The sequence below is a fragment of the Trichechus manatus genome, unplaced genomic scaffold, assembly GCF_000243295.1.
Source record: "Trichechus manatus latirostris isolate Lorelei unplaced genomic scaffold, TriManLat1.0 scaffold00005, whole genome shotgun sequence".
Lineage (NCBI taxonomy): Eukaryota > Metazoa > Chordata > Mammalia > Sirenia > Trichechidae > Trichechus > Trichechus manatus.
Window position 1 is genome coordinate 16,490,636 of NW_004443941.1, and position 11,777 is coordinate 16,502,412.

Sequence of the window (11,777 nt, forward strand, 5' to 3'; positions counted from 1 at the left end):
TGACTGAGGGAGCAGCCGTTTGAAGTCCTCTGGGAAGGGAAGGAACTGGGTTTTTTCTAGGAAGTGAGAGAAGGCCATTGGGGAAGGCTTCTAATAATCTAGGGAAGAGCCGACAAAACGTCTTTTGGGCCATGGTGTAAGGAGTTTGGATTCTAAATGAAAGAGAAATCATTCGAGGGTTTTGAGCAGTCAAGTGACATGATCCAATATGCATTTTGAAAAGATTCTTGTTGCTTTAGGGATATTGGAATGAATGGGATTGAAGTGGATACAGGGAGAACAGTTAAAGACTACTGCAGTTGTCCAGGCTAGAACTAGACTGGGACATGGGGTAGAAGAACTGAAGAGCAGTAATAGATGGAAGAAATATTGCCAGTATTAGAGTTGATGGGTCTTTACGATGGATTGGGTTTAAGAGTTGAAGGAGATGGATGATAAAGGCTCAGTTTTCTGCCTTGAACTGTTGTTAGGATGGGTATAATATAGGAAAAACTAGAGGAGGAATACGTTTGAAGGGAAGGTCACTTTGCATGTGTGTGATTTGGGATGCCCATTAAATAGATTTCCAAGAGAATATGTTAAATAAGCAGTTGGTTAAATTAGTCTGGAGCTTATAGGGAAGAGAGTCAGTGTTGGAAATGTGAATCTAGACTCCTCACCCAAGAGTGGATATTCATCATCAGAATGGGTGATATAATGTAGGCCTCAGGATTTAAGGTGCCCCGAGAAATGAGATATACCATCCATAGTCTCTGGAGTTCAGGCATTTATTTAATCTGCAACTTTGAAATTCAGTCTGTTATATATCTTGACTTGATTCTGATAACCAATTGATTATAACTGTTTAGTGCTTTTTATCTGTCTCCCTCCTCCCCCAATTTTTGGCAAATTTTGGGCATCAAGATAGAAATAATAGTAAAACATACACTTTTTGTGCTTGGAGCCCTGGTGGCGCAGTGGTGAAGAACTCAGCTGCTCACCAGAAGGTTAGCAATTCGAATCTATCAGCCACTCCTTGGAAACTGTATGGGACAGTTCTACTCTGTCTTGTAGGGTCACTATGAGTCGGAATTGACTCGACAGCAGTGAGTTTGGTTTGGTTGGTTTCTGTGCTTTACTTTGAAAAAGCTGCTTAGGTTTTTGAAAACAGTTATTGGAATTCATTTCATTCTTTTCTCCAGGTTGATCTCTTCAAACATTTCTGCTTGCATGTTCATGTTGCTGAAACCTGTAAACTTGTTTTTTATAAAAGAATTATTTTGAATATATTTTAAATGTGCATGATACAGAATTCAAAAGATACAAAAGGATCTTGACCCTCAGTTAGTCGATTACCCTTTCTAGAAGTAAGCAACATCACCAGTTCCTGTGAATCATTCCATATCAGCTCATGTAGAGCTGCTTCATATTCTTACATGATTGCATGTTATTCTACTGTGTGGGCATATCATTTATTTACCTGTTAGTTTCCCATTGATTGACTTAGGTTTTTTGGTAACTTTTACTATGTTGGAGATAATCCTTAAAAAAAATCATTGTAAATAATATTTTCCAAAGGTATGAATATATCAGGATAAATTCCCAGAAGTGGAATTGCTGGGTCAAAGAGTTTATTCATTGTAATTTTGATAGGTATTACCAACTTATTCTTCCCCCAGAGATTATACCAATGTACCTTCTCACTAGCAATGATCAAAGGTGTCTTTTCCTTGTATTCATGCCAGTACAATGAATTACCAACTCCTTGATATTTGCTGCCAGTCTGAGGGATGAAAAGTATCTCATTGAGCCCTGTAGGATTTGAATGATATGGAGTGGTCTCTATTGAACTTCACTGAATTAGTAAAATAGCTATTTGACTATTATGGTTGTCAATGCATTACATATTTTATATCGTTTCCTCTTTTTTCAGACTATAGCAAAGTAGTTTCTAATTGACTGGAGAACATTATTTGATTCTATATTTTAAACCATACATTATAATAGAGATAAATGTGTAATTTTCTGGATCTTAAATCACCAAGTGTCTTTAATTTGCAGGTTTTATCTGAGAGAACTAATATTGAACTTTGGGTTTGTGCCAACATCATTCGTCTCTTTAATGATGATAATACTATTCCCTTCATTATACGTTACCGAAAAGAGCTCATTAATAACCTTGATGCTGATTCCTTGAGAGAAGTTCAGCAAACCCTAGAGGAGCTGCGGTAAGAGACGTTGGAAGGGATGAATTAGTGTACAGGGAAAGAGGGCGTATGAGTCTGTGAGGAGAAGTGGTGAAGAAGTGAATGATAGTGTACTTTGATAGTTCCAATGTTTCGTTTCCTGTAATTATTGTAATCTGGATATAATTCTCTTCTAAGAAAGGAAATCAGCTCTATTTTAGTTATTAGGTGTGTATCGAGTCCCTCTGCTGGTGTGTTTATAGATAGCTTGGGCATTTATCAGCAAAAAGGTAGTTCGTAGTGATAATTGTGTGCCTCCGAGTTTGTCGTCTTCTCTCATAGAAACAGTTAATGCAGGAAGCTCAGAAAATAAAATTTTAGTCTAACTTTTCAATAGCTTGCATAAAATTGTCCTCTTAATGTCCTCCCTAAATGGAGAGTTCTTTGACAGTATGGTTTGATAGCAAACATGTATGTTTATGTTTTCCATTCTTTTAAAAGGTATTGTAATTCATTATTAATGAATTGTAAGTTTGTATATTTTCTCTAGTCTTTTAAAAATCATGCCTCTAAACTTATTGTACTAACACAGAAATGTGTATACTAAGACTGTAAAGACTATAGGACTCTAACCATATTATTCGATAGGGTTTATTAAAACACTGTTCATCATTCATACATTTATTGCCTGCCTCCCACATGCCAGGCAGTGTTGTTAATGTGCATGTTCTTCAGCTCTACCATGGATCTAATTAAATTTGATTATAATCCTACCATCCAGCCATCCTAAAAGTGCTAAGAGTTCTTTTTACAACATGTCTAATAAGCTTCTAGGATGCTTCAGTGGCTCAGACGGTTAAGTGCTGGACTACTAGCTGAAAGATTGGTAGTTGGAATCCATCCAGAGGCTCCTGGGAAGACAGGCCTGGGTGATCTGCTTCTGAAAGGTCACAGCCTTGAAAACCCTATGAAGCAGTTCTACTCTGCACACATAGGGTTGCCGTGAGTTGGAATCTACCTCATGGCAACTAACAACAAGGATACAGTGAGAAGAACACAGCATCACTTCTATAGTATTCCTGCCAAAGATGCACAATCTGAATCTGATTGTGAGGAAACCTCAGACAAACCCAAACTGGGTTATTCTACAGAATAACTGACCTGTAACTTTAAAAAGTATCCAGGCCTTAAAAATCAAGGAAAAATTAATATAATATTTCAGCTTGAAGGAGACTATAGACACATGGCAACTAAATGCAGTCTTTGATTCTGAACTGAATTCACTTTAAAAGGACATTATTGGGACAATTGGTGAAACTTGAATGAGATCTGAGGATTAGATTGTTGTAGTGTATCAATATTAATTACTTGATTTTTATGGTTATATTATAGTTATATAAGAGAACGTTCTTGTTTATAGGAAATACACACTAAAGTTTTTGGGGATGCTGGTAACTTACTTGCAAATGGTTCAGAGGAAAGAAAATTCTTTTTACTTTAACTGCAACTTTTCTGTAAGTTTTAGATAGTTTCGAAAAGAATGCTTTGACATATAGGTGGTGTATATTATAGAAGTTTTTCTTTTCAGGACTGTTGCAAAAAAGGTTCACAGTACAATCCAGAAAATTAAGAAGGATGGGAAGATGTCTGAGTGCTTGTTCAAAGCCCTGCTGAACTGTAAAACTTTTGAAGAGCTAGAACATGTGGTAAGGAACCCTTTTAATTTTTTAATGTAATGTAATACCGGAGTATATTTTGATTTGGGTCTTTTTATAGTTAAAGAAGGCTTGGAAATAAAAAGCTAAGTTTATCAACTGCAATTATTTAATTCAACAAAATATTCTTTATTAAATACATATCTATTGTGAGCCTTTTTTGTGCTAGGTACTTGGGTTTACAAACATGAATAATTAATAGTTCTTGTTCTTAAGGAATTCCCAGTTGAATGGGGAAGAGGAAGAGTAGGTTATACAAGTGGGAAGTGTAGGGAGAAGACTAGCTAGAAACCTAGATTTGAGTGTCTTCAGTATGTAGTTAGTATTTGAAACTATGAGAATGGAAGAACTCACTCATGGGGAGTTTGTGCCATGAACCTGTCAGGATAGACCATTGGGGAACACAACTGCAGTGTGATAATCGTTTTTATATGGCCTTTCTTGCCATGATCTTGTAACTTGCAACAAAAAACTGGGTAGGACTATGAAAATGATGTGCTTGTGGCCCACCAAGGGGATTGGATAGCTTGCTAATAATGTAAATAAGGTGCATGGCACCCTTGTGGAGGTGGGACCGTGCAAATAAGGTGTGTGGATTCCTAATGAGAGGATTAGTCAGTTTTGCCATCCCACTGGGCTTAAAAGAGAACCAATTCTAGAGCAAAGAGGAGACTTGATTACCACCAAGAAGAAGAGATGGGAGTGGAGCACGTCCTTTGGAGCTGGGATCCCTGCCCTGAGACCCTTCTAGACCCAGGAGACAGAGAGAGAGAGAGAGCTGTAACACTGAAGATGGCAAGACGGCGAGAAGCAGTGGCAGAGAAATGGTGGCAGTAGAGGCAGCAGAACCAGGAGACTGACAGGAGGCTTGCTGGTAGAGTGGTGTGCTTCTGGGCACTTGTTGGAGTTAGGCTTACTGACCCAAGAAGTGAGAGAGCTGAGCGCCTTCGGGCCGGAGGCTTGCTGACAGACTGAGGTGCCTCCAGGCATTTATCAGCAGAGCTAAAATAGCTTTGTAACACTTGCCTGAACTGGGCAGAGGCCAAGGAGCCAGAGAGAGAGGCATGCCTGTGGGCATGGCTGAGAAGAGGCTGTCCTGATCTAAGAACTGTATCCTGAGTGTTCCTAAACCTAATTGTAACATGTTACTTCCCTGATAAACCCCATAATCGTGAGTATCGTCTGTGACTTCTGTGTAGCCATTGCAACGAATTATCGAACCCAGCAGAATAGAGAATGCCGTAGGAGGGACAGTTGGTGTCAAAATTCGTCAAAAGATAGGAGAGTGGCGGCATGTCTGACCTCTACCTCATAGGATTCAGCTTTGGGCTGTTGATGCTGATAATGATTCTCCTTCCCCTTCATGAAGTTAGAGGAGGTCAGATGATGCCTCCCCCACCACACCATTTTTACACCAACTTTTTTTTGAAAGCATGGTCAGTTTTATTGAAGACTACAAATCTTTAGTAGTATTTAGGGTAGAGACAGCTTTTAAAAATAAAAAGACCCAAGTGAATAGATGAATTTTATTGCATCTTCAGAATATCACCCGTACATTTTAGAAATCATCTGGCCTCCTTTCCATAGCTAGACACCTCTTAGATCTTACTCATCCGCCTGTTGAACGGTCCCTTTTTGAGAAACATAGACGCCATCCAGACATTTTGAGGACACCTTGTTTTTAACTGTCCTGGCTTGCTGAATTAAAGCAGCTGAATTTGATACAAGGTCAGTGTCGGTTTCTTCAAGAATCAGCTCATCTTTCTTGGCTTGAGATACTGAACAAGCAAAACTTGGCCTCATCGGAACCCTACAGATGTATTTTTCACCCCAGAATTTTTGAATTTCTTCAAGAGACCCACTCTCCTGAATAATAACATTGATGGGGAGGTGAGCACACACAGACCTCACCTTGTAACGGAAACACAGCATACCACCCTTGATCACGTTTTGTATGTGACTGCAGATAGTGCGAACGGAGCCAGTTCCTTTCTATTTCCCCACCGTTTGGCAGCACAAAGCCTCTTCTTTTTTTTTCCAAGGAGACTGAGCTCTACATTGCTGTGATTGAAATCCTTCCACCAGGTTTCTCTGGGGCCCTTCCTAGCAACTGTATGTCCCTTCAGAGTCTGGTATGGTGACAGTCTGATTGCTGAGCGTGGTCTTCATTCTTGCAGTAGATGTGGCAGAGTGAGAAGACCAACTTTCGAAGTGTGAGTGGAGGAAGGGGGAGCCCAGGAAGGAGACAGAATGGTGGGAGTGGCATGAGGAGAATAAGGAGATGATGTTACTGCGGAAGACTAGGGAGAGAGTTTTAGAAGGTCTCTGGATGGTGAAAACAGTCAGTGTGGAAGTTCAGATCCACCCAGAACTTGGAAGAAAGGCCTGGTGCTCTACTTCCTAAAAACCAGCCACTGAAAACTCTGTGGAGCACAGTTTTTTTCTAATACACGTGGAGTTGCCACGTGTTGGAGTCAACTCGATGACAGCTGGTTAATGATCAGTAATTAAATAGTTAAATGCAGTAGTGAGGTTTGGTAAGATAAAACCCAAACCAAACCTAAACCCACTGCTGTTGAGTTGATTCCAACTCATGGTGACCCTACAGGACAGAGTAGAACTGCCCTGTGGGTTTCCAAGGCTGTAATCTTCACAGATGCAGACTGCCACATGTTTTTCCTTTGGAGCAGCTGATGGATTCTAACAGCCAGCCTTTTGATTGGCAGCTGAGTGCTTTAACCACTGCACCACCAGGGCTCCCTTTAGGTGAGATAAGGACTGAAAAGTGTGTATTTGGCAATTAGGGGATCATTGTGAATCTTTGTAATACCACTTTCAGCAAGGCGTGTGGAATAGATTGAGGAGGGAATGTGGATTCAGTAGAGGCATGGAGTGTTGACAGCTTTTAGATGAACTTGGTTGAAGAGAGGAGTGAACCTTGCAGTGGACTGTGGATTATTAAGATGAGTGAAACCAAACAAATAACTAATTTTAAGCACATAGAAAATTACGAAGGATAAGATTAGGAACGTGCATCTTCATACAGTAAGCATTTTTTTTTTATCTAGTTGGTATCAGAATTGTCTCCATGGCAACTGATAACACAACAGCAGTCTTAATTTCTGAATGAAGACGAAATGGTTGAGAAAAGGATGCCTTTAGCATTCTTAGCATATTCTCTAATTTTATATTCTAATTTTAACTTTTCCTTTTTAAAATTGAATGATGTGGTATGTTTTCTGACTTTTCTTCGCAGTCTGCCCCATATAAAACTGGGAGCAAAGGCACCAAAGCCCAGAGAGCCAAACAGTTGGGATTAGAAGGAGCAGCCAGGACACTGCTTGAAAATCCAGGGGCGCTCAATCTGCTATCTTCCATTAAACCCAATGTGAAAGGTACTGACTTTACTGAAGAGATAGCCCTCTCTCACTCTTTCTCTATTTTTCTAATGAAATTTTATGTTAAAAAACAGTTTTCACTAAGTAATGACTATTACAAAAGAATATTATAGCATATAAGAAATAAATAATTACAAAAGAATATTATAGCATATAAGGAATAAATAATTCTAATAAATAAATAATTCTAATAAATCAAATCCCGGTGTACCCACTGCTTAGCCATTCAGCTTTCCTTTTTGAGGAAGTGACAGTTTTAGTCTTTTTCCATTTTGCTATTGTATTGTTTCTCTTTTTCATATTAATTTGTAAGTATTTTAAGATATTCTTTTTTAAAAAATTATGTTTTAGGTGAAAATTTACAGCGCAGATTAGTTTCTCATTCAAAAATTTATTATACAAACATTGCTTTGTGACACTGGTTGCAATCCCTGCAGTGTGTCAGTACTCTCCCACTTTTGCTTTACACCTTGGGTTCCCTGTGTCCACTCGTCCAGGTTTCCTGTCCCTTCTAGCCTTCTTGTCTTTGCTTTTGTTGCCCAGTTGGTCTTATACACACTTGACTGAACTAAGAAGCACGTTCCTCATGTGTGTTATTGTTTGTTTTATGGCCTAATCTTTGGCTGAAAGGTGGACTTCGGGAGTGGCTTCAGTTCTGAGTTAGCATGGTGTCTGGGGGTCATAGTCTCAGTTGTTCCTCTAGTCTCTGTCAGACCAGTAAGTCTGATCTTTTTTTGTGAATTTAAATTTTGTTCTACATTTTACCCCCTGCTTTGTCTGGAACCCTCTATTGTGATCCCTGTCAGAGTAGTCAGTGGTGGTAGCCGGGCACCATCTAGTTCTGCTGGGCTCAGGCTGGAGGAGGCTGTGGTTCATGTGGTCCATTAGTCCTTAGGAATAATTTCCTTGTGTCTTTGATTTTCTTCATTCTCCTTTGCTCCGAATGTGACAGGACCAATAGATCTATTTTAGATGGCTGCTTGCAAGCTTTTAAGACTCCAGACACTACTTACCAAAGTAGGATGTAGAACATTTTCTTTATGAACTGTATTATGCCAGTTGACCTAGATGTCCCCAGAGACAGTCGTCCCCAGCCCTCAGCACTAGTAACTCAGTTCCTCAAGGTGTTTGGATGTGTCTAGGAAGCTTCTATAGTGTGGCTATGAGCTATGAGTCAGAATCCACTTGACGGCAGCAGGTTTGGTTTGGTTTGTTTTTTTAAGGAAGCTTCTATGGCTTTGCCTCGGTCGAGTTGTGCTGGTTTCCCCTGTATTTTGTGTTGCCTTTCCCTCCACCAAAGGTGACACTTGTGACTTCCCTCCTCCACCCCTTCCCTCTCTTGTAACCATCAAAGATTGTTTTTTTCTGTGTGTAAACCTTTTCTTGGGTTTTTATAATAGTGGTCTTCTATATTTTTCCTTCTGTGATTGACTTATTTCATTCAGCACAATGTCTTCCAGATTCATTCATGTTGTGAAATGTTTCGCAGATTCATCATTGTTCTTTATCATCGCGTACTATTCCACTGTGTTTAAGTACCATAATTTATTATCCATTCATCTGTTAACGGGCACATAGGGTTGTTTCCATCTTCTTACTATTGTGAATAATGCTGCAGTGAACATAGGTGTACATTTGTCTATTTGTGTGACAGCTCTTATTTCTCTAGGGTATTCCTAGGAGTGGGATTGCTGAATCGTATGGTACTTCTATTTCCGGCTTTTTAAGGAAGTGCCATATTGTTTTCCATAGTGGTTGTACCATTTTACATTTGCACTAGCTGTGCATTAGAATTCCAATCTCCCCGCAACCTCTCCAACATTTGTTATTTTCTGTTTTTTTGATTAGTGCCAGTAATGTTGGGATGAGATGGTATCTTACTGTAGTATTGATTTTCATTTCTCTAATGGCTAATGATCGTGAACATTTCCTAAAGTGTCTGTTAGCTGCCTGAATGTCTTCTTTGGTGAAGTGTCTGTTCACATCCTTTACCCATTTTTTAATTGGATTATTTGTCTTTTTGTTGTTGAGGTGTTGAAGTCTTCTATAGATTTTAAAGATTAGGCCCTTGTTGGATATGTCATAGCCAAATACTTTATTCCCAGTCTGTAGGTTCTCTTTTTATTCTTTTGGTGAAGTCTTTTGATGAGCATAAGTGTTTAATTTTTAGGAGCTCCCAGGTATCTATTTTCTCTTCTGGTGTTTGTGTATTGTTAGTTATGATTTTTATTGTATTTATGCCATGTGTTAGGGCCCCTAGTGTTGTCCCTTTTTTTCCTTCCATAGTCTTTACCATTTTAGGTTTAATATTTATGTCTTTGATCCATTTTGAGTTAGTTTTTGTGTATGCTGTGAAGTATGGGCCCTGTTTCATTTTTTTATAGATGAACGTCCAATTTTGCCAGCAACATTTGTTAAAAATATTGTCTTTTCCCCATTTAATGGACTTTGGGCCTTTGTCAAACGTCAGCTAATCATATGTGGGTGAATTTACATCTGGGTTCTTGATTCTGTTCCACTGGTCTATGTGTCTGTAATTGTACCTGTACCAGGCTGTTTTGACTACTGTGGCTGTACAGTAGGTTCTTAGCTCAGGTAGTGTGAGACCTCCTACTTCGTTCTTTTTCATCAATAATGCTTTGTTTAACTGTGGCCTCTTTCCTTTCCGTATAAAGTTGGTGATTAGTTTTTCCATCTTGTTAGAGAATGCTGTTGGTTTTTGGACCGGGATTGCATTCTCTCTGTAGGTCGCATTGGGTAGAATTGACGTTTTCACAATGTTGAGTCTTCCTATCCATGAGCATGGTATGTTTTTCCATTTATGTGGGTCTCTTTTGGTTTCTTGGCAGTAGTGTTTTGTAGTTTTCTTTGTATAGTTGTTTTACGTCCCTGGTTAGATTTATTCCTAAGAATTTTATTTTTAGGGGCTATTATAAATGGTATTGTATTCCTGATTTCTTTTTCAAAGTTCTCTTTGTTGGTGTATAGGAATCTAACTGCTTTTTGTCTGTTGATCTTGTATGCTGTTACTGTGCTGAATCTTTCTATTAGTTCCAGTAGTTTTCTTGTGGAATCTTTGGGATTCTCTATGTATTGGATCATATTATCTATGAATAGGGATAGTTTTACTTCTTCCTTTCCAATTTGGCTGCCCTTTAATTTCTTTTCTTGCCTTATTGCTCTAGCTAGGACTTCTAGCACAATATTAAATATGAGTGATGATAAAGGGCATCCTTGTCCTGTTTCTGTTCTCAGGGGGAATGCTTTCAGCCTCTCTCTCCATTGAGAATGGTGTTGGCTGTTGGTTTTGTATAAAAGGCATTGCAGTCAAGTCAATTCTGACTCATTGCGACCCTATAAGACAGCATAGAACTGCCCTGTGGGGTTTCCAGGGAGCTGCTGGTGGATTTGAACTGCCAGCATTTTGGTTAGCAGCAGTAGGTCTTAACCAATGTGACACCAGAGCTCCTGGTTTTGTATAGCTGTCCTTCATTATGTTGAGGAATTTCCGTTCTATTCCTGTTTTATTCAGAGTTTTTGTTTGGAATGGGTGTTAGACTTTATCAAGTGCTTTTTCTGTATTAATTGAGGTGACCATATGATTCTTTTCTTTTGTTCTATTTATATGGTGGGTTATGCTGATTGATTTTCTAATGTTGAACCATCCTTTCAATACCTGGCATGAATCACTGGGTTCTGTGGTGTATTATTTGAATTCTACTGGCTAGAGTTTTGATGAGAATTTTTGCGTCTGTATTCATGAGAGATGTTAGTCACTAATTTTCTTTTTTTTTGTGATGTCTGATGTCTTGGCCTGGCTTTGGTGTCAGGGTTATGCTGGCTTCATAGAATGAATTTGGGAGTATTCCTTTTCTATGCTCTGAAATAATTTGAGCAGTACTGAAGTGAGCTCTTCTCTGAATGCTTGATAGAATTCTCTAGTGAAGCCGTCCAGGCCAGGGCTTTTTTATTTTTTGTTGGGAGTTTTTTTAACTTCTCTTGTTATGAGTCTGTTCAGATTTTCTACCTTAGCTTGTATTAGTTTTGGTAGTGTGTTTTTAGACATTTGTCCATTTCCTCTAGATTCTCAAATTTTTTGGAGTATAATTTTTCATAGTATTTTGTTATGAGCCTTTTTATTTCAGTTAAGTAAGTTCTAATGTCCCCGTCTCATTTCTTTTTTTTTTATTGTTGTAATTAAAGGAAGTTTATATTTCAAGTTAGTCTCCCATACAGAATTTTTTTTTTTTTAACAGACATTGTTATGAGACCCCAACTACTCACCCCATTTTGTGACAGCACACTCCTGCCCTCTGCCCCTGATTCCTCATGAACATTCAACCAGCTCCTAACTCTCTGCCTTCCCATCTCACCTCTGGACAGAAGCCGCCCCTTTGGTCTCTTGTATCTATTTGTCTAAGAGGCACATTCTTCACAAGTATCACTTTATGTCCCACAGTCCAGTCCAATCCCTCCCTGAAGAGTTGGCCTCGGAAATT

The 11,777-nt window shown here is 38.9% G+C and overlaps 1 protein-coding gene across 2 annotated transcripts in view; it reads left to right on the forward strand.

The window, feature by feature from the left end:
* The window catches only part of SRBD1 (S1 RNA binding domain 1), a 246,975-nt gene that overhangs the window by 16,893 nt on the left and 218,305 nt on the right, over positions 1-11,777 (forward strand). For both annotated transcript variants that reach the window (XM_023735454.1, XM_023735462.1), the window contains 3 exons: positions 2,041-2,207; positions 3,754-3,871; positions 7,137-7,275. In XM_023735454.1, the coding sequence (XP_023591222.1) occupies positions 2,041-2,207; positions 3,754-3,871; positions 7,137-7,275 (424 nt within the window). The remainder of the gene's footprint in view (positions 1-2,040; positions 2,208-3,753; positions 3,872-7,136; positions 7,276-11,777) is intronic.